At 39.4% G+C, this 24,051-nt stretch overlaps 1 protein-coding gene across 1 annotated transcript in view; it reads right to left on the bottom strand.

Moving 5' to 3' along the window:
- Positions 1-24,051, bottom strand: part of ITGA9 (integrin subunit alpha 9) — a 218,031-nt gene that overhangs the window by 173,144 nt on the left and 20,836 nt on the right. Inside the window, exons 5-14 of the mRNA XM_021546471.3 lie at positions 23,314-23,381; positions 20,976-21,105; positions 19,353-19,438; positions 16,764-16,832; positions 13,389-13,526; positions 10,700-10,805; positions 9,202-9,296; positions 6,176-6,266; positions 5,614-5,659; positions 2,075-2,229 (exon numbers count right to left, since the gene is read on the bottom strand). Of these exons, the coding sequence (XP_021402146.2) occupies positions 2,075-2,229; positions 5,614-5,659; positions 6,176-6,266; positions 9,202-9,296; positions 10,700-10,805; positions 13,389-13,526; positions 16,764-16,832; positions 19,353-19,438; positions 20,976-21,105; positions 23,314-23,381 (984 nt within the window). The remainder of the gene's footprint in view (positions 1-2,074; positions 2,230-5,613; positions 5,660-6,175; positions 6,267-9,201; positions 9,297-10,699; positions 10,806-13,388; positions 13,527-16,763; positions 16,833-19,352; positions 19,439-20,975; positions 21,106-23,313; positions 23,382-24,051) is intronic.

Below are 24,051 nucleotides of genomic sequence, written 5' to 3' on the forward strand. Positions count from 1 at the left end.
GAGAAATGCTCAGGTTTACACCAGCAAGCAGTAATCTTGAGAATCCACGTTGACAAGCCCTAGGGCAGTGCCACTCTAGATGAGCACTCTGTTCTCAAAGTCTGATTTAACAAAATGCACCCAGACATCTGGGGGTGAGACATTCCCAACATTTTCAGCCACAAAATTCTGCCATAGCATTTCAACACCTCTGTAAGTCTTTCAAAGTCTGAACTGCATAACAATGCATTAACAGAGATATTCTAGGGTTTTTTCCCCTCTACATTTAACCATGCAGGAAAGGAACCACTACAATATTTCCATTAATTGTTCCATATTTGTAAATTAATATTCTTCAACTGCAACATAATTAAAATGGCCTGACTGCTAGAATACTAACTGAAAGATTATTTGAGATATTTTATCCAAATCATATGCTGAAGGGATTTTATACAGTCAGATAGCTCTGGCTATCATTTTCAAGAAAAATCACTTTGTTAGAAGCATTGTGTGAAAGGGAAATGGTTGAAGCTTATAATAACCTACTTAATAATAAAAAAGCTCCTTGTAATGCAATAGATGTTAGTCATTGAAAAAGACACATATGTGCTTTTACCCAGCAACTCATGGGCAGTACAGTTTGTATGAGAATACAGGCAAATTCAACCAGCTCTGACAAGACATGATGAACAGGAAGATAGGTCTTTTGTAAATAAGGGAAATCAATGCTTAGATTAGAAAAAAGGCAGTTTACTTCTTTGCCTTACTTGCTACTCTGGCCACAGATCCAAAGATACAAGATTAAAGCAAAGGAAACTTTTTAAATAGTCCCCCAGGAATGTAAGAACACCTAGATATTCAGAAAATCTATTTGTAATTTTTCAGAGAGGAATTAACACCTCAGGAACCCTCAGAAATGCATTTACTTAATGATAGAGTAGTGGGTAGTAAAAAAAAATACTTTATCAAAGCATGTATTTGTCTACTTAGAGTTATCATCTACAGCGAAGGAAAAAGTCAGCATTTAGAGGAAGCAAAAATCAAAACTGAAGTCTCAGTTGCACCAATATGTTAGAATACAGAGGAATCTTAAATACAGTAACTCTATTGTTTTGAGCTGTTCAGGTGACAGTGACAAGCTGCTTGCAGTTCTTCATGTGAATGCAAGAAGTAGCAAGAAGTGTTTTCCTTTTCTGACTTAATTAAAAACAGAATACACAGATACAACTCATCTTTCTCAACTAGCTGCTCAAAAAGGTTAGGGCACAGAGCAGGAGGCAGTGCTTTCCCCCAGCTCCTTACCAGACTCACTGTCAAGACACAGCATGCTGTGAGGCTGAGGCATCTTTGCTGAAGAAGTACAGTACAAGTCCTCTGCCATTCTTAAAGCATGACAAAGGTGCAACATCATGAAAAAAATTAACCCAGGCCTTAAATATTTAGAAATGTTGAATCTGTCCAATACAACTTCATAAAACAGCTAAGACTTGCAAACATTGAGATGTAAAATACATAAGTAGTATTTCAAAAGAGCCAAGATGTAAAGGCTTGGGCAATGACATGTTACACAATTCCATTCACCTGAGAAAATCTAAGCATTTCATTTAATATGGAAGATACTCTTACAATCAGTAAAATACTGAACTATTTATAATCATCTTACAAACAGGTAAACTGATGCACAGAAAAGGATTTTCTCTTGCCTGTTTCAAGAGCTCCTTGCAGACTTTCAAATACTATTAATCCAGAACAAATCATACCTTTTTTCTTATAACATTGACAAAGGATATGGATACAGGTATGTATTATCAAGAGGTAGACAGGGAATATGAACTCAGAAGGCTGTGTTCTCTATCCTTGCAGTAAGGAGACATTTTCCTCATTTCACTCAGGAAGAATCTTCCTCAGTATTATGTCAGCCTCATCAGAAGATAAAAATACACCCAAGAAAGCTCTCAAGCCTCCAACTTTCTGGGACTGTATAGCCCATGTTCATCTTGAACACAAAAGCTCTGTTACTTAGTACAAAGAGAGACCTTGACTCTGGGTCAACCTGTTACTGTGCTCCTGTCTAGGGCTGGCACAGGTATCTTACCTATTTCTCCAGGAACATGCTTGCCACTGAAACGAAAGCAGGCTGTGACGTTGAGGCAGTTCACCGGCTGCAAACCATCATGGCACTGAGGAGCTGTGATATTGATAGATATGGGCAGGAAAATGGTGATATCCATGGTAATGACAGGCCTGGATCTGGAGATCAACAGAGAAGTAAAACTGAGTGACCATTCAGAGGGAAATTCTCCATGAAAGGAAAAAAACTGCCCAATTTCAAGCAGACAGGAAAAATAAGAGAGTACATTTGGACTGTAAAATAAACTAGCATCTTATCTAACTGGCAAGGACTACTAGCATTTAAATGAAACATGTAATGCCAGCTTGAAGTTTAATGCTCAGATAAAGGCTGAAGGCTGCCAACTGAGAAAACTGGTAACATGTAATAGCAATAATAATCTCCAGCAAAGGTTGCATAAGCCTTCCTGATGACTGAAGAGGATAACAAAATTACCAGAACAGCAAACAAGAACAAGTTAATGCAAATGAGACTGGTTGCTAACCATCTTGGATGAACAGGAGCAAGTAGGGAGAGACTGTGGGTTTCCACAGAATGGTCTATAGTGAAATTTGTGACCTCAAAGTCAAGAAGAGAGCACAGAGGTCCTCCACAGGAGATGGATTCATACATAATTTTTCTGACAGTATAAGAGAGAAAAGAGACACCACATCCATGTTTTCTGGAGGAAAAAGTTTGGCTAATTCCCTCCTGGCAAGTGACAAGGATTGAATACTCTTATTACGCTGCTGAACTGTGTTTCAGGAATTATCCAGTGCACTGTGAACAAAAAGCTTTCTACTCTTGCAACTCCAGCACCAGGTTATTGCTACCAGTATTCCTGACTGAGGGAGACATCAGCCAGAATCACAGAGCAAGGTGACTGCCTTAAGACAGAGGTGCCTTGCTAAGGAAACTTCTCTGACCATCCAGGAGGTACTCAGTCAGTCACACTCCCACCACCAGAGACTTTAACTGCTGGGACCAAAGCTCATTACAGTGTGTGGCTCCAGTGAACTGACAGGTGCCCACCTTGACTCCCAACACACACCACACTCACACAGTCAGACCAGGTTTTTCACAGCTTCATAAAGCCTTTTATTCGCAGTGCAGTAAGACGGAAACAGCTGGAGGTGGTGCCTCCAAGGAGGGACCCCAAACAAAGGTCCCTGTTGGCTTTTATAGCCTCACAGTCCAAGCACACTAAAGTCTCTGCTCTGCCTTCTGAGTCCTCAGCTCCTGCTATGTTTCAATGTCCCCTTGCTTTGTGCCCCCACCACCCAAAGCTCAATCTGCAGCTCACACGCCAAACTACCTGCACTGAATGTATTCCTCAACAGCTTCCTTCTTCACACAAGACAGAAGCCCAGCAGCTTGATTGGGGAAAGCAACCCAGAAACTCAGGCACTCCTAAGCCATCTCCAGTGCAAGACTTCAACCCAAAAATTATGGGTGTTATTCTTCCTGTTTGCAATTCTGTATGTATTCCAGATGAACATGTTCTTCCAAAATCAACTACAGTAATAAAAAAAAAATGTGCAGCAACCAGCAGATTCAGTTCTAAGGTAGTTCCAGCAGCCATGCAAGGCCAGAGCTTGTAAACTACTTCACGACTCTCACTCCACAAGCCACCTAAATTTAGAGGTAGGGGAGGGAGAAGACAGCTGGAATTGTGGTTACACCTCATTTATATGAACTGGAACAAGATTCACATCAATCTGCAATACAGCTGCTCAGACTGTTTTACCACAGCCTGAAGTAACAGTGCAAGTTCACATTTTGAGATGGAGGATAAAAAGAAATTCTAGCCTTAGAAATATATATGGTAGGGGGAAAGGAGGAAAAAAGTCAGCATCTTAGGATCATTTCACACCTTCAAAAAAAACCACTCTTTCTGAATGTTTTGGGAGACATAAAAGAGTAAATGTTATAACTGATCTAGAAAAATATCTCTCCTTCAGAAAAGAATATTTCTCCAGCTATCATGCACTGTGTGATTTTTCCTTAATGTTATGTCACTTGGTTATTCACTGGGGAAAAACAACTCAATGCATCTGTCAAAGAGCCATACACACACATGATCAACAGAATGCATCTGCCCCAAGTCAAGAAAGGTTTCCACCAAATGAGTTAAATATCACTTGGTAAAACATTTGTTAGTTTTGGTTAAAGAATTTCTCAAAAGCAGGAAGTGTAAGGGGATGCATGGGGGAGAAAAAGTTTATGTCTTTATCCTAACAGCAAGAGGGACACACTGTAAATTGGCAGTAACAGCAATTAATCAAGCCATTCACAAAGTTAGTCAGTAAGGAACTAATTTCCCCTGAAATGCATAAACATAACTGAACACATGAACAGAGGTCAGCATGCTGTTGTGATGTATGTGGTTTTAATCACAATAAGCCTTTCAGTTTTTCTTCCCTTCTCTGCAAGTAACATCAATGTAGGTGAAAAATGCAGCTTTCTTTCTAGCAGCTTTAGAGACATGAGACTGTGAATTCCCATCTGGAGCATGGCACACCTTTTCACAGAAGCAGTTTATTAGCGTTCTCTGAAACAGAAAACTCTTCAAAAGCCTTGACCACATGCCATTCTTATAATCAATATTATTTCTTCCCTCTCTCTCCTTTTTCTTTTTCTTCAGTGTAACTGATTGAAATGGAAACAGAGCCAAGTTTCTCCTGCCTTGAACAGGAAGAAGGTTGGCACATCTGTTCTGCAGCTCCAGCATTTTTCTCACCTGGGCTGCCCCTGTCCCTGTGACTTCCATTAAGATGCAGGAGTTCCTAAAGATATCTAAGTATTGAAAGGATTTTTTTATTTAATATTAACAAGTATAACAAAGGAGCTACTGACAAAAATCCAGCTTTCCATTCTGTTACTCCAGTCACTTGCACTCAACTCTCCACCTGCATAATTTGGTGAACTAAGCTTTCCCACCTCTATAAGACAGAACAAGCAATTACACTTAACTCACAAACTTGAAACAGCAGCCCAGCTCCTGTGTGCACTGAAAACCTATCCATATTTCATTTCCCTAAACACCCTTATTTTATTCTGCATCCCATTATAAATTTATATATATGCAAAACTTCTATCTATCTATCTGTATCTGTAAAACTACAAAACTACATCCTGGTATACTTCGCAGCTCATATTTTTGCTCAACTGCATTCCTTTTAATCACCATTGATGTACTTTAGGTAAACATCACAATAATAAAAAAGCCTTGTCACAGGTCAGGAGCAACTATTCTAAAGAGGCACTGAGATGCAACACATCTCCTTTCAGCTCTAACCCTTTTTCTTCATAGACCAGATATTATCCTGGTATTATAACCCCCCACTATTCTATTTAAATTAGACTGCATTCTTTGACACCATTCATGTCTAAGGTTTTGCTTAAAAAATAATCCAGCTAGCTTCTTCTGGCCACAATAAAATAGGGAGGAAACTGGACTCAGACCACATAAGACATAAACAGAAAACAGAAGAAGACAACAGTGAATGAAAAAGGCATCTCACCTCAGAAGTACCACATTGTCTGACAGGAAGGCTCCAACAGTCATATCTGAAATGTTTGTAACATTGAGGCAGTTACAAAGAAGGCATAAAATTCAGTTCTCTCAAATCTGTTGCTAAATCACAGAGCATGAATCTAAAAAAATCATTTTCTGACTTAGCCAGTTTGTCCCTTCAAATATCATTGTCATAAATCTTGTTATTGAAGGATTAGTTTGGTGATGTTCACTTCTGCTTCACTGTTTGATTTTTATTACTACTATTATATTATTGTCTACTTTTTGGGTTATTTTAAGATTGCCATCCTGACAGAGCAGCTTCCCACTAACTTAAAACCTTGGCCAGATACCGAATCATTGTAACTGTCCAAATACTTTAATTAGGTAATCACTGAAATTTTTTATCAGGAATTTTCAGTGGCAAAAGGGAAACAGAAAAAGCAGCTCAGTTTCACTGATCACCTGCAATGGCAGGAACTAAGAGGCTGAAAACAAGCAGCTCTGCTGTTTTCTCAGCCTGCTGCTGTATTTTCCTGATGCTCTCACTGCCACAGTAATTGACATACCTGGGTAACCATTGCTATCCATATCAACTCCCCCTGATATGGACTGGCCAAACATACGCAGCTTTGGGTTTATTGTTTGTCCAGATAGCTTCTGCAGTAGAAAACACACAAGTGAAATTAGCCATTAACACAAAAAATTATCTAAAAAAACACTTGCCAAAACAAAAAATCCCCAAACATTTAAGCATGATTTCCATGGCCACTGGGTCTCTATTCTGTGGGCTGGAAGTGCTATGCACCTGCTGTCTTGCACTACATGCACACAGCCCTAACAGGAAGGCTGTCAACTGCCCTTCTGCTCCTGGCTAGTAGGAGCCCAGTGTTGACTTGAACTAAAAACCCACACCTGCATTACAATACTCATGCAGACCTAAGCAAAATAAGGAACACATCAAACAGATTTTTGCATGAGGAAAAAATATAACTGCACTCAAGAGATTTTTTTTATTACCTTAATTTCTGTGAATAAAAGTTTTAAGAAGCATTTTAACAATATTAATGATTAGTTGAAACAGAAAATGACACACAACCATTTATTTTCACCAAGTCTGCCAGCATACTCAAAGTCAAAATTATTACTTCTCATCCCATTTGGAAATTCTGGTTTCCATCATCTATTACAGAGTATTTTCTGCCAGTTTGGATGTTGTATTTCATTTTTGCCTCCCCCACACAAAGATTAATTGACTTCTAACATAGTTTCTTTCTTCTTTTAATTACTAACACAAAACTTTCTCTGAATTATTTGCACTGCAAATGCCTTTGTCTGAAGCAAATTAACATATCAAATTCTTTTTTTCTAAGATGGCAATCAGGCAGCTTTCAATCATTCTGCAAGGCCACCAATGCAAGACCTGAACTCAAATCAACTTCTGACTGCAGAAGTTACAGACAAAGGAAACCATGAAGTAATTTTAAGTCTGTTGGAGGTGCTTCACTGTTTGTGACATGTGACCAACTTTTCCTGACCCTCCCATTGCAATATTGGACAAAAGATCAGGCAGGAAATTTATGAAAAAAAAAGACTAGTTGAAAATAAGAAAGATATCCTGACAGTTAGTCTACAGGGAAAACAGTGCTCCTCTGAGTACAGATCTCTTTTTCTACTTGTGGGCAGGTAAGTTTAAGACAACTGGAAGTAACTTTACCCCCACATTATACTCATGTTCCATTTTTGGATGTCCCAGTTAGGGTGGTAAATTCCACCTGCAAATACCTAAAAGACATCTGTGGGTTCTTTCAGCCTACAAGACAGAAGAATAATGCTGCTTTTAAGTACCGTAAATGAAAACAGCAGGACAAAAAGCCAAGTCAGCTGCTTCTGCTAATAGCTGCCACTGAAGCTGCTGAAGGGACATCAGAGAATGCCACTTGTCAGCACTTTAAATTATAAAAGCAGGAGGAAGGAGGAAGAAGAGCTAACAAAATGAAAAGGGTAAAAATATATACCCTGCTGGGCAGCCTCCCCTCCACCTCTCACAGCTTATTTCAAAGAGGAACTCCACAGCAGTAAAATGGATCAGAAATACAATAATAAGATACAAAATGTCTTCCACCTCCAGGTTAAAATCCAGGGCAGATAGGTAAAGAGATGAAATTGTTACACAGTTTTGGTTGCACACAGGACTTGAACCAGGGGTGTGTCTAGTGCCCTGCACCAGACATTGGGAAATGGCAGAGAGACAGTGCCTGTAAGCAGTGCCCCCTTGGCTGCCTCAGGACATGGGACAATGATAGGAGCAGTTTATCAAGAGTCAATGACCACATACCCTGCCACACTCTTGAGCTGAGTGTTTTCCCACTGACCAAATAGAGAGATATGTGCTGTTTCTGCTGGCCTTGCTCCAGTGGGGAGGGAGAGATCACAAACAGGATGCCTTCCTTCCCACCCTGCTGATCTGTCCTTAAAAATGTAAAATTTTCCCAAGAATGACCAAAAAAATCCCCAAACTAAAAAATCAAATCAAACAAAAAAACTAAACTATACTAAACAAAAGAAAAAATCTGATCCTTTTCAGCAAGAGCTGGAAAGCTCTGGGGTTTTCAGAGAAGGACCTCCCAACCAGTGGCTCTTGGCAAAAATCAGGCAGAATCCTCCACATGCCATACATTATGAATACTACTAAAATGCACTGAAGAGCCACTTAACTTTCTTTTTTCTCAAAAGAAGTGCATGCCATATACATGGTAAAGGAAGAAGGACTAAACTTTTATAGTCTGTTGAAAGAGTTGCCAATATAACCACTGAACTCTTTAATTCTGTGTAAACTGATTTACTATGACGGATCCCACCCAGCAACAAAACAAAACAACCAGAACTTCAAACACACAGGGAGAGGGAAGAGTCAGGCTTTCAGAACAATGAAAAGTCCTAGACAGAGACTATGAGACACATGTTGGGCAGCATGAGCATAAATTTATCTTCTCTACTGCCTGACTACAGCAGCTAAATTGCACTGTGTTGTCTCTGCACAAGATACCATAGCATATCCCGAGCAAGGTTTTACTTCATCATAAATGAGTAAGGGGGATGGCACCTAAGAACAGCCTTCTGACATATTGTCAGAATGCAAGAAGGCCAACAAAGTGGGTAAGGAGGTACAAAAGAACAGTTAATAATTCTAAATTTTAAGTCTGCTTCTACAGGAAGAAAGTGCAACCTCCCAACTTCCCACAGGCCTCTTCATAATTTGCATGCTCAATCTTTCCAGGGTTTTCATTTCTCCTCCACATTAGTACTATCCCTAAAAACTAACACTCAACTTTTAAGGCTCTGCTTGCTTCAAGAAGATATAGCTGACAACTGTAACAAAAGACAATAAAAAATACTTCATGACTAACATAATTTTACCTTTCAGCATAGATACAGACAAACTTTGGGAGAAGTTATCTTCAAACCAGGACTGAGAAAAGGATGTAGAGCTATGACAAGGTTACCTATTAAGGGACCCTTAAGTATTGTTTATTTCTGTGGGTCCTGGGAAAGTGACTTTCAGATAGGGATCATAAACAATAGTGGTACCTACCATAGAGTACTGAGGTATAATACCATTGGCATCCCCATGGTAAATGTACACTGCTCCTATGTAGTTATCCTCCTTAGGTGCTCCAATGGCAACATCTGTAAAACATTGCAAATTGCACAATCTAGTCAATTAATCCAACTTTTCCCTAATTTTAGGCTACAGCTATCCATAGGAAAACAGCTCCCCATGAAAAGACCATCAGCAGCTTATATGAACCTTGGTAGAAGAATTTATTTGATTTAATTAAGAGCTCATGTTAAGGTAAACTTTAAAAATACACAAATGCATTTGAATTTGTACACATACGTATGTTTCACATCATCAGATGTTGTGCCTAATTAGATACATGTTCTTTTACAAAAATGTGCTTATCAACCAATACTCAAGAAAGTGAAGTTACAATCCCTTCATAACCAAATCTTCAACCCATGAGAACATCAGCTTTGTGAACCAAGACAAGACTGGCAAAATATTTACTGTAGCAGTACATTATGGTTGGTTGAAAATCCAAGGCTACACAAAAAGGCTGGGTATATTAAATGGGTAGGCAATAATTAAAAACAACTGCTGAGAGTGAATTTTCAAAACTGCAAACTCCTACAGAGAGCATGATCCCACCTCCCATTCCCCTCTCCTACTTGGATCTAGTGACTATGCTATCTGCTAAAATCAAGCTTTTCACAACTGCTTCATACCCACAGACTAATCCAACTCCCTCTGCAGTCTCAGCATCACCGTGACTGACTATAACTATTAGCAATTACACACAAGCACATGTCCAGATGCAGAGGAAAAGCATGTTCATAATTTGTGAGGGCAACCTGCAATTAGGCTGGGTTAGGCTTAATGGGATACTGTGTCCCGAGTGGCCTGGAAGAAATAAATCCAAGCCTGCATTAAGTGGGCCTTTGTTTAGAAGTCCTTAATCTGCGCTTCCAGAAATAAGGGCAGAAAAGGAACACCGGCGTTTTGTTCTCACCTACTGCTCTCACAGCATGGGGTCTCACACTGAGCATCCTGAGAATGGAGCAGGGGGAGAACAAAGCAAAAGAGAGAAATTAATAGACTATGTGCTATCAGGAGTGAAAAGCTACTTCTGAATTATACTTCTTGATAAGAAGTGAGATTATGTCAACAAAACCAGAAAGGCTTGGAAACATAGGAAAATGGTCAAGAAGAAAGAAGTTGGACACAGGTTTCTGTTTTGTTTAGGGTGAGGGTATCTACAGCCTTTTATAAGCCATACAGAGAAGAAGAAAATACAATAGCAAGGAAAGCAAAGCAATGTTAATGTGACCTGCACAGACACAAACTAAATCAACAGCAAGGACAGTCAGCTACAAAACACTTTAGCACACAAATCCAAGCAGATGTATCTTTAGGCTGAACCCAGGTGCTAGTCAGGTCTGGATAAGCAATGCATGCCATGCAGGACTGACAGTGTCACCAGTGCTGCTCACACTTACGTAGAAACGGCAATGGAGGGAATTGCACTGACCTGGGAAGCCATCGTCATCAATATCGCCAAGGGCAGCCATGCTCTCCCCAAAGTGTGCATTATAGGCACTGTCACCATCCAGGGTGAGCTGCTCTTCCAGCACTCCCTAGCAAGCAAGAAATAAAAAAAGTCAAGGAAATGGATGAGGCAAGCCTTCCCCATGGAAGCTGCCCATGTGCTGTGGGAATGAGCTGGGGCAAAGATGCAGCCTGTCTCTTGCTCTCTTTGCAGTCAGATTACCTAAGCTCTAGAAATGGAATTTACCTGTGTTTTAAACCTTCTGGATTTTAGTTTTAAAGGGGGAAGGGAAGACAAAGAAGTGCATGACTTAACCAAAATACTAAATTAACTAAACAGTAATGCAGAGGTGTAATTAAATGCAGTCATAGGGACTGGTGAATCATGAAAGTTTACAGATGCCTAAAATGTAACAGCCCAGAGCTTGCTCTACTCGCAGATTACATCCAAGGACCAAAATCCCCAGTCCAAGTTTATTCAGCTAAACTCCAGCAAACTAAGGAGTATTTTTCCCTGAGCAAAGAACATTTAATAGCTGGATTTGAAAATATTTTAAGTACAGGACAGAAGGATTAAAGCAAAGTCCTCCAAAAGCCTTCTTAAATTAAGAATACGGAAATATATTTAACGAAATAAAGAGACTGAGAAAAGTTGAAAATTAAGTAGCTTTGTACTACTATGCCATGAGAAGCCTTATATGGCACTGGTATTTCCTGCCCACCCACCTTCTGGTCAGATATGCAAGTTTTATTTTCTTTCAGTCTTCTCTTCAGGGAAAATGAACATTTCCACAAGAAAAATAAACTTAGTGACACAGTCTACGTCTGTACCCAGCTCAGAGCTGTTTTGGTTTTGCTTCCTTTGTGAATGAGAATAAGCTACTCTCTGGAACATGTACTAAAATCTTTTACTCAGCTGCAAGGAGTTGCTGACCTTAAGAAAATCCCACATAATTAAATTGAAACACAACAGAAAGAAGACAGGTAGGCCTGTATGTGTGATTCAATTCTTTTCAGTTGTCACAGCAAAGGGTTTTATATAAGCATTTTAAATATAGCATCATTGTCTTTGTTTGTTTTATAATACAGTGTTCTCTGATCCTCTACAACAACCTTTCAAGCAATGGCGCTTGAAGAATGAAACTGATGTCATTATGATTTTTTGCTTTTTTAAAATATACCTTTTATATATCTTTTATATACCTTTTATGTATCCTCAGTGCTCTTAGCATGCATTATTGAATTCCTTAAGTCTGATAACTCAGCATAGTCCTGATATTCTGTTAGGCCAGAAGACCAAACATCCTAGAGACCACACAGCTGGAGGATGGAAAACCCCATGCTATCTTGAGAAGCCAAGATCTTCTTCAAAATACATCCTGTAAAGTAAGATTCAGCCCATCCAGGGGGAAATTCTTCAAGATGGGGAGATATCAGGCTATTCATTCAAGCTTCTCACTGGGGCATCTTTGTTAGATATGATAATTTGTAAGGTCTATAAAATTGTACATGATCTATCATTCCACCTTGGCAAAGTGGTGCACCATGAGGATCTTTATTAGCTACTGAGGTAAAAACCCTTTATCCCTTAACTCTGTCTGGCTCTTAATTTTTAGGACCAAGGAAAAGGCATCAAAACAAAGTTTAAATTGTCCACTGTTCAAAATAAAGTCCACAATCCTGCAAGCCAGTGCTTGTGCAAGTAATTCTATTACTCCTGGTGCAGGAGTGCAAGAAACTTATTTTGACTATTTTATAGAAGCTAAGCATTAACTCATGTATACTCTCAGTGTGAGCAGGAAATGTTGGCTATCTGTTCAGCATTCTGGACCCTATCCTGACATCCAACAGCAACACTGAAACATAAAAGGTGGAATCTCCTGTGGATAAAGCTGAAAGGTAAAGCTCAATTAAAGGAGAAGTAATTTTAAAAAATTACAGCAAAAACACTTCTGAAGTTTCCTAAATGCTAGGACTTCTGGTGAATTTGAAGTCTAGCATAACTAAATTCAAAGTTCACTAAATACAAGCCAATTTAATTTTAGTCTGTAACAACTCTTCCTTTAATATTCAGCTTTAGGACCTGAATATTAAATATTTAATAATATGTAAACAACCGCTGTTTTCCTAGAAATAGAACATAAGAATGGCCTTGGTTAGCCAATGCAACAAAGTTCAGACTTTTCCAAGACTGTTGTTAGGTCATATGAAATCCAATAATACCAGCTGATAAGAACCTCCCCTAAAACCTCTATATGGGGCATAATGTGAAAGTAACATTAATTCAGTCTCTGCTTTCTCTCCTCTTCCTCAATCCTCAGATATTTGTTTTCCAATTTGTGTTTCAGGTTTTAGTGACCACTCAAAACACAAAGGAAACTCGGTCAAAGCTGCTGACTCTTACTTGGTTTTGGTATTAAATCCAAATAAAGCCACAAATGCCACCAAGTTTCAACATAGAGCCAAAGACTTTCTCAGATCATTTTGAAAGATTTACAGGTCTGTGATGAATTTGGGCTGGCGTCTGGCAAACTACGATACCAGATGTGTCTTCCTGTGACTTCATGCTTTGCTAGAGACACCCAGAGCCCCACTTATTTGAAACATCAAGCTTCACCATGCAGACCCACACCCTCATTCCCTTTACCAAGTCACCTCCTGTACATACTCACATTTCCTCTGTTGATGTAGACTGTGACTTGACCCTCATCTCTGATCTCAGAAAACATAGGTGCTCCAACCAGTAGGTCTGACAAACCATCAGAATTCAGGTCAACTGCACATAAGGAGGAGCCAAAGTAAGAGCCCATCTGTAACCAAGTTGAGTCACAACAAAGCATTCAGTATCTGCCCACACACAGCAGGAAATCATACAGGCGTGGTTTTTGTTTGAGTTGGTTATTCTTTTAATTTCACATGATAACTTGCTGCTTTATCACTCACAAGCACTCCTATAGAGAAAGCTTTGGGAATAACTCTGGCAGAAATGAAAACACTTTACTGTAACAGTGCACCAAGCCTGGATGTTTTACCAACAGAATAGAAGCTATACTCTGGGACATATTTAAGTGAGACACTTAAAGAGCTTTCTTAGACTAGCTTTTGCTTGTCAAATGCTTAAAACTAGGAAGGGGTGAAATGAGTCTCCCAAACCAGACCTGGACAGTGAATATTCATGCCCAATGCCAAAGTTCCTTGAAGCTGGGCACCACAGATGATCTGGGGATACCTTAAAGAAATAATGAAAGAAAAAAAAGAAAAGCAGGCAAGAGGCCATGAAAACAGGTATCTAAGACAACCTCTTAATTATAGACTATCTTTCCCTATTCTATTTGTATTTATTTGTATAACTCGCTGTCAAAGGGCATACTGGTTGTGGGTCTTAATCATAGCCTTTCCTCTCATGTACAGGCAGGTACAGAAACAAAGACTTTAAATAAAAGCTTTTCAGTTGATACAGAACAAATGTAAACCACTTTCAATTTCCACTTATTATTGCTTGATAAACTTAATTGCTTAAAATAAAGAAATACATTAATTTCACTTCATTATTTTTTTATATGGGTGAACATTGAAGACTATCTCCCAGCCAGCACCCACAGGACAAATTTCAAAATACATTTAAACACAAGAAGGAAACCAAAAGCAAGAGTGATATTTCACCCTTATTTCATTCACTTCTGCTAAGGTAACATAAGGCATACTCTTTGAAACCAATTACAAACTATAGCCTAAAAATTAAAAGCTGCTTCAGCAGGAAATTGGGGAAGATGCCACTTCATATTGGAAATTGAGTGCTGTTTTCTACAAAGCAGGAAAATTTGAGGTTAAAGGAATAATTATGTTCTTGAATGCTTTTGCATTCCTCATAGCAGATGTCTGACCTCCAAACCTGTAAGTTAACATTCATGAACCTGAACTATTGGACGTACTAGAAGATGGGCAGCAGCAACTCTATTCTATGTAGTCTGTAAGATTTAAAAGTTGCTAAATGTATAATGCAATGGTGATTGAAGAATAGCACTTCAGTTTGTTAATGTAGATTTTTGTGCTTCTGTGGGTTTAAAGTTGGACCGCAAATATCCTTTAATTCCAGCTATTTTGTAGCTTAAGTTCCCTTGTGGATTTTTTGTTTATTTTTTTAATCCACAAAGGCTTTAAAATAAATTTCTCATGGGTAAATGTCTCATGGGTAACGAACAAAAGTTATGAAAAAGCATTTTATTATGTATTCAAGCAGTTTTCAGGAAAAAGCTATTATTTATTTAACTGCAATATGGTATGTCTGCAGCATGGGTGATTCCACAGTGTTCACAGTTCATGTAAGAACCTGAAGTTTGCAAGATTAAAATTTGTAACAAAGTACTGGATTTTCTTTTTTTGTCTGCATTTGATTTCCTAGTTCAGCCTCCATTAATAAAAAAGGAAGAAATAAACTGGCCTGCTATTCATATCTGCCTACCAAGAATGTCAGAGCAATGAACTTTCACACCACTGGGGAGGATGTAGCATTTTATGAAAGCTAATTTCCAAGAAGTGCTCACTGCTGATCGGGTCTGGTTTCACTTCTACCAAAGAACAAAAAGAAAACAACAACCAAACATAAAAGGTGATTTAGCACAGCCTTGTTTTTAAAATAAAATTCTCATCTGGATTTTAGAGAATTTATAGAAGAAGAAGCTAATGAAAAACCCTAGAAGTACCTGAATGATGTAAATACTTGATTAGTTAAGTTATGTATAAGAGTAAAGCAATTAAATTGAAAAGGAAAAGGTTTTGGCTAAGACTTGGAAAACTCTGTTTAATAGGTTGAGGAATAGTCAGGACCACATCCTTAGAGACATTTAAAACTCAACAGGGAAAGAATCAACAGGAAGCAACCAAACACAGGAGATGCCCTGGATTAACTGGGAAGTCTTTTCCTTTCAAGATGTCCATAATTCTGCTAGTGCAGAGAAAGTAAAATTTTGGAGAGGCCCTAAAATACAAGTCATACCACACACCTACACATGCTTGTAGTTTCATTATCGTTACATTTATTTCATTAAATTCAGTAAATTAACATCCCCTATTTCATTCAAGTTTTTAAATACTGCAACTGTGTCTTGCTGGGAAAAAAAATAACAAGATATAGTAACATTCCAAATCTGAGGATACAGGCAAACACTTTGGGTCTTCCTGAAGATAGCAGGTCTTCACAGAGCCAAAAGCCTCCAGAAACCATTTTTTTCTGTATTTCTTATCCCTCCAGAAGAACACAGGAGACCTCAGATAAGAGGTATCATTTCATCACTAAATTATTCCCAAATAAAGCTTTTTTTGTTGTTACCTATAGCTAGACATACTGTCCATTTTGTTTCTCCTGCAACACAGCTCCAGTAAGCCCCCAAATGAAGAACACAAGCTGTTCCCCATTCAAACACAACACCACATTGGGAAAGCTTGATTAGCATTCACTAAATTTCATGGAGTGGGAAGGCAGCTCAGCTTTAAGACAGCAGTTTCAAGAAGAGAATGCAAGACTGATTTATAGTTGGAAGGGGAAATAATCATCTGTTGAGGCAAAGAAACTGCTCCTCCACAAAACAGTGTAACTGCAATATCTCCCTTGTCACAACACAACACAGAAAAACAGACTGGGGCTTTGCATATCAAACTGAACTCCAGGTTACCCACATCTCCCAGTAACATCTACTAAGAGGAAATTTCTGCATCTAGGCTCACCTGGTGCCCCATGTACCACATCTCAGAGGTACTGCTACAGTCACACAAACTCATGAGAACCACTATTACAATTTCCAGCAAGAACTTTTATTTCAGTCACATGGGCATTGAGCAGACATTGCAGTCATGACTGCTACAGAGGAAATGGCATACAGCTGATCTGTAAAATAGGTTTAATTCTTCTATGAGGATAAGAAGAAACAGGGTTTGCTGGACAACTTATGAAGCAGTGGAATGAAAATGATGCTCCAGGATGACTCTGCCATTATTTCCAACCCACTCTACCCCCTCCTAATAGAAAACACACATATATAAATACTCACCTTTTTTCCTGAAGCCTGAAAAATCTTTATTAGAGAGCCTGATTGTCTGTCTGTTCTGAAAATATAAACCTGAAAGGGGAAAAAAGAAAAAAAGTTAACCAATACTAACTATGAAGCACTTGTGCTTTCTAAATAATATCTAAATCATGATCATGACTATTGCCAGGATCATGGCCATTTTACTGGTCAGCCTTCTTTTAAAAGATGACACAGTTTGCCACTGTCCTGAAAAATCACAGGCTTGTCATGAGAAACACTTGAATATTATCTTGTTGCTTACTTTTTTCACTTGCTTATGTATGTGCACATGTGTGCACTTAAAAGCATCTAGCCAGGCAACTTTACAACTATCAAATAAGTGGTATCTTGAGGGCAAAAGACTGAGAATGCATAACCCTGCTCCCTTCCCTTATCTAGCATTCCCTCATCAAGAAAATGTGCCTGCACATACTTTATTGCAAAGTTCATGATGCTTTAGAAACAGTCAGAGTAGAAATCCCAATCAGACTACCCACAACATTCCCACTGTTTCTGTCTGAACCAATTCTTAAATCAGAAAAACTATTCAAATACAGCCTATTCATTGCTCATTTCCACAGGAGAAACTGTTTAATCCAGAATCCTCAGGGATAAAATTATTGATGATTCAAGTCCAAGAACACATCTTGTACCAAAATTTCAGATGTGAAGTATGTGGCTTGTAGAAAGGGATTCCCTTCAACAGAAAGCCTGGTTCAGTCAGTCTTTGAGACTCCTGTGGCATTTGACAGGCTCCCTTCTAGCAGGTGCTCACACAGTTTGTAGGACAGAGGATCTCTTACTTCCAAGGCCATGTGGAAGAGCCAAGCACTGGAATGTGGTGAGTTATTAACAGCTGGTGAAACAGAGTTCAAAGCTGTTTTCAGTCAAGAACACAGCACAGGTTTACTGTGGACAATTGCTATCTCCCTATCTTATGCAGTGGCATGTTTAGCACCAACAGCATGTTGCCAGGTGCCTCAACTCCAAACCCAGTCTCAAATAATGACAATCTTTGTGACTTTGGAGAAATTACCCAGTCTCATTAAGAAACTTGGCTTTAACTTAAGTGGAAAGCTGTGACAATGCTAATCACTTTCTATCAGAGAAGTGGAAAAGATCAGCTTATTAGAGTATTTGGAAAGCACAACAGGACTGCCCATTGTAATGTCATGTATCCAGCACCTCTTACCGACACTTTGCCATGTGTTCCTGCTACCCACATCCCATGCCAAGGGAGAATAATGTAAGCTTTAAAGACTAGAGCAGTAGTCTTTAAACTACAGAGCAAGCTGCCTTCTTGTGGATATCTTGCTACCAGGTGTGTTTCCACACCCTCCTCCATATAGAGAAATTAAACTTGTTCCACACTAAAAATAGCTTGGAAGGAAGGTGCACTGTAGCAGCCATAACAGAACAACTGAGATAAGGAAACTATGTCTTTCTTATGCACATGTCCTTTCAGTAGCAACTGTGATGCTACTATATCCTGTATGTCCTAGTCATGCCAGATCAGGTGTAAATACCAAGTTCATCCTCTACTTTTATCCCATTTTCCCCACTTGCACTGCTACCCCCAGGACATGGTCATTATCAAAAATAATCTGCCTGAACAGGGTAGTGTTCCTAGTAGTGAAGACTTCTCACTGCTTGTTATGATTCAGCTACAACTCATGTCACTAAAGAGCATGAGAGCCAAAGGGAGGAAGATGGAAGGAGGCTGCAGGACACCTCTGCTCAAGCAAGTGGTGAAAGCAGGTCCCAAGTGGATTGCATTTTGAAGAAAGAGAGACAAAAGAAGATCCTTTACATTCCTACTCTCACTCTCCCCACTCCCAATTTTTCACCTTTGGTTTAGAAGAGTTTAAGAGGTCACAGTGCTCACCCTCAACCAGTTTCTCCAACAGCATGTGAATACTCAGCACAGGAGAACCACGCTTGCCTAACTCACTAGCCATTTCCATCTAGCCATTAACTTGTTTAAAACTTTGGGATATTGAACCTATATATGCCCACAGGAAGACCTTTTTGTTTCCTCCCTTCTTAAGAGACTGTCACCGAGATTTCTAATTATAGCTGGCAAAAAAAACAGACTCTAATACACTAAACATCAAAGTATTATGAAGTTTAAAAATGGCATCTAATCACCTGACCTCATCCTATTAGAGATGTCATCTTGAAGTAAATACTGAGATAGTCAAATGTGTGAATAAAAGAAGCAGAAGACAAGTATTTTCATTTATAGAAAATTTTTAAGTAATACCTAAATGTAACAAATCCCAAACAAAAGCAGTATGAAAGAGATCTTGTCTGTGTCTTATTAAAATGGGTGTTCTAAGGACTGGGTGGGAAAGAGAGGGAAGAAGGGCAAAGGATGTGTTGCATCAGGACGGACAGGTTGAGAAAATTTGACAACTTCACCAAACTACCTCATCTCTCTCCAACTCAGTGCTCAAAACTATCCTGCAGACAAAAAACTCTTGTCTTCTCATACATGTTAGAACTGCATCAGTATTACATTTCATGCACTGTTGCATCCAACCCACATTAGTGTCTGATAAAGAGCCACACCTTTCCGATGCCTCCATCCTGGGGAGCTCCTCCTACAATGTCAGTCGTAGTCGGCTGAGAAAAATGACCTGCTGTCACCGCATATCCTGAGTAGTAAAGGAAATAAATAAATAACCATGACAGGAAATCAGATCAGCCAGATAGATCAGGCTTATAAGGCTTCCCTGCTCCTGGGCTGCACTTAAGAGTTCAACAACCTTTCTGCTCAGGATGCACCAATATTCTGTTCAAAAGTTCATGGGGATGGGAAGTGAGAGTGCACCCTCCAGTAACCTTCCGAAAGCTGAGACAAGAAAGCCATGTGTGTGGAGATGACCAAGGGACATAAGGAGCTCATATTGGCAGCAGTTTGCCAACTGCAAGTCAAGAAAGGGAAGCAGTAAAACAGGAAAAGGCATACACAAAAAGAGAAAAGCAATCATATGACCACAGAGAAAGTAACACGTCAAAGAGCAACAGTCCCACTTGGATCAGACAGGTGTGTCCTCCTTTGGCTAAAATCACTGCCCAGAAAGCCTTGGAAAATCATGTTCCTTTTTGGTCAGGGGAGATAGATGAGGACATTAGGCAAAGGGAAGTCAATAGCTTAAAGTAGGTAAAGAGAAGTCGATAGTTTAAAAAGTTTTTTTTCTAAGCTAGAAGAAAAATGGGACAATATATCAAAGAAAAAAGTGTGTATTTGAAAGAAAAATATGAAAGATTCAGCTTTATTTCATATATTAAAATAATATACAATAACTAAAGATGAGTAGAGTAGCTTTCCTTCTAAGGTTCTTTTGTATTTGCCTTGCTCTTTTACTACAAATCATGAGGCATTCATCAACATGGTAAACTCTATAATTCAAGTCTATCAGTGGCAAAACCTATTTATGTCTGCAAACAAGTAAACATTTACTCTTCATTTAGTTATCATCAAGCAGTATCTACAGAATGATGGGTTTTTAAATATTAAAGGTTAAGGGGACAATGAGAGGTCAGAGCAAGACTTTAGTCAAACAGTATCTAACTGCTGAAATGCCTTCTAGGTCTCATCAGTCTTAAGCACTTCTGATTAGGTGGAAGCCTCTAAATTAAGTATGTCAGGGACATTAGCTGGTTTCACAGCAAGTAAAACCAACTGAGTTAAAGATGTACCTATATCCAAACCTTTCACAACTTCCTTCAGTTGCCAATAACGCAGTTAGATTGTGTTATTTTTGTTGAAATAAATGCATCTCCAATACAAATTCTTTATTTAGTTATTACAGCTATTTTAAAGGCACATGCGAGCAGACATGCAGTTCAACTAGTAACAATTTGCCTGTTACAGGGCAAAGGCAAGAATGTTAAGAAGCCTACCACAATCCAATGTGCTGTTAAAATGCCTTTCTATATTAGTCAAAAATATTACAACAAAGTGTGGGGGGAGGGTGTTAGAACAAGGAGAGAAAAACTGAGTATTTTGAATGCTTCTTTCCTTCCAGATAAGTATAATTTTAATTCAAATATTCTTCCTTTCACACTTTTTATAAAAATACTCTACACCACCATAGAAACAAACACTACCAACTTTATAGTATTAAAGTCTTGAAACATGTTGTTGGACAATTTCCTATTCACAGTGAGCACTAGAGATCTGCTTACCAAGGTATGTGTACCTCCTGGCTATCACAGCATCATCATTCAGCTTGTAATAAGTGTTGTCAGTGAGATTCAGTACTTTGACAGTTCCCGTCCAATAATAAGATCCTGGTGCCCCCATGATGACCAGTTCCTACAACAGGAAAAAGGGATTTTTTTGGGGAAAAGGGTAGAAGGAAAAAATAACAATCAAAACTTTACACATTAACAGAGAGGGGACAAGATAATTACTTAAAACAGCTATAATAAGTCTATCTGTAACAACCTCCATTCTGTGTGCATTTGGACAGTATCCTTCTTCCCAAACCTGGGGGTCATTGTACATACCCTAGTGACAGACTGCCTTTTTATAGTCCACTTCTGCTCAGCTCTTCTGCTGCAACAGAAGACTTTCCTCAACCTTACTAACCATCAAGCTTATCCATGCTAACATAGTTCTCTGAAAAGTCCCCCTACTTGCTGCCTCTCCCAAATGTGCTGCAGCAGACCCAGAGAGAGGAGTACTTCAGCCCACCCAGAAACCATCACTCTGCTAAAGATCATGCCCTGATGCTGGCTGACACACTATACTAACCAACCATGATGGAAACAGCAAAAAAGATTTTGATTTTAGAACTATGAAGCTAAACAGCTGTCATGCACTCAACAAGCAGGGTGTGTGTTATGTCCTAGGTGGAACAGTTTGCCCAGCTCTGTCATCAGACACTCTGGTCTTTGAGAGACAACCTGAATAAAATGGCTTGGGATCATTACAGACAACCAGAGTGATGGAACATTTTAAAAGACAATAGAAATCAGGCACAGTTTCATCCAGCATTCAAAAGTAGATGGTCATGGATAATGTTTCTGAGTCAAAATCCACAGTACATTTACATTCAAGAGAAATTCACAAAATGCTGTCCGAAAACATCCAGCATCCTTGCAGAAAAACCTTGCTCCTGGATGTGGTTTTAAATACCTCCAGCAAGGGACCAAATTAAGCCTGAGAAGCATTAACCCCAGGAAATTCTTCATCCCCCAAGAAGACACATATGTGAACAGCTGCTTTCCTCACATCTCCATTCAATGCAAAGCCATGGACCCATGGACTCCATCCTTGTGGGAAATTGCTATCATATCTGAGTCCTCTTCAGGTGAACAGTTCCAGTTGGGGGAAGATGTAAAACAAGGGATTCTCCTCATAAGACTACAGGGACAGGAATACAAAACCAACCAAAGAGCAGCATGTGCTTAGAAATAGCTTTTTCTTTGTTATGGGCTATACCTGTCAGGTTACTTACTGACAGGAAAAACTACCATCCACAGTACTGAACACAGGATATAGGATCACCTGTTTGACTCAAAAAGCCATTTATCTGCATTTCCTGCTGCCATCAGACTGAAGCGATAAAAGTTCAACGGTATCTTTTGAACTAGGGTAGCAAGGGAGAATTTAAGCCTGGGAACAGAAACAGGCTGGGGAGAGCAGACAAGTCAGGAAACAGCTGCTGCTGGCTGAACATCCAGTTACCAGACAGAGCCCTTGTGGCAACATTGCCTGCCATCCCAGTTTACTGAAATGGGAGAAGGCAATTTCTGACTTATTTTAATTGTATCAGTCTGGGCAGTACATTTGTAGATCAGTGCATATATATAATTAGGAGAGGGTATGTGTTCTTAAAAAATTTAAAATAAAACCAAAACAAACAAGTGAAAAAGCCACAACCCTGAAACATTAACAAAAGAAAAAAATCCAGGCATAAGGGAACAAATTAATTATTGACAAAACTGAAACATGGTTGATAAGCTTCTGTCCAGGAAAGAATGTGGTCAAGTATTTAGAACAATTGTGGTGCATATATTCTAACACTTTTTTTTCTCCATCTTTCTGCAACAAAGAACTGTAGTAGAACTGAAAAAAAGCATTTATCTTCTGTATGCATGTGTATGTATGTGCATTATATTCATGCACAGGTACACATACGTAAACAAAATTATTCAAGAAAGACTTTGACATCATCACTTACAGTAAAGAGCTAATTACAGAGAAATACCTCTATGCAGGTTTTGGGATGTACATAATAAGAATATTCTCTGAAGATATTTCCAGAGTCAATTCATTTATACTTGGCCACAGACCTTGAGAGACATGTACACATACGAAGGAACAACTGCGCAGTCATTGTGCAAGAAACAGACACCTGAGAAACCAGACAAGGCAGAAGGGTGTTTGCTAGCAGGAAGGGACCATTCTCAACACTCAGCCCACTGTCCAAGCCATACTTGGGAATCTCCTCCTGGGACACGCAACAGGAGAGCCACTTACCAAGCCCAAGCCTTCCATGCATGTGCCCCAGCTCACCTCAGTGAAGAAGCCTGCGATCCCTGCCTGGCATGAACCATGCTCCTCTCCATACTTCTTCTTGTACTCTGGATGGAAGAAGGGAAGAAAACAGTGGTCATCCCTGGCACAGCACACACTCTTCACCTAAGCCACCTGCATGGCTACTTACACAGCCTGGAGAGACATTAGCATGCAGGGCTCCTGGGTTTTATCAGTGGATCGGCCACCAAGGTGCACCATACAGCATACCCACCCACATCAGGGAGTATCGCAAGTAGCCAGCTGGGAAGAGAGGCCAGAGTTCTCCTACAAAGGTGCTAAACAAGCAGTACCACTGCATTTGAAAAGAGCAGCAGCATCGCTCCAGTAAAGGTGCATTAGAAGAGGCTCCAATCTGTAGCAGATCACCACAGCTCGGAAGTGGGGAGCAAAAAGTGATGCACATGCCTGTGTGCCACAGACTCTGCTCTAAGAGGTTTAACTCTCAGGCCCATTACTACCTCAGAGGAATAAAGTGATATTCCCCTACAATGACAGTCATCAAAGCCCCCACAAACACTTCTGGTGAGGGTGCTTCAGGACACAAGCTCCAGGAAAAAAACAGTGACTGAGGAAAGCCATGTGTTTCTACATGATCAGACAACGGTCTCTTTTGCAGGATGTTTAGATCTGCTGCTTTTCATGGCTACGTGCTCAGAGCTCCCAGTTCACAGGGAACCCAACCACCACCCTACAGCTTTTGTTTATGGATTTGAC

Source organism: Lonchura striata, chromosome 1 (genome assembly GCF_046129695.1).
Source record: "Lonchura striata isolate bLonStr1 chromosome 1, bLonStr1.mat, whole genome shotgun sequence".
Lineage (NCBI taxonomy): Eukaryota > Metazoa > Chordata > Aves > Passeriformes > Estrildidae > Lonchura > Lonchura striata.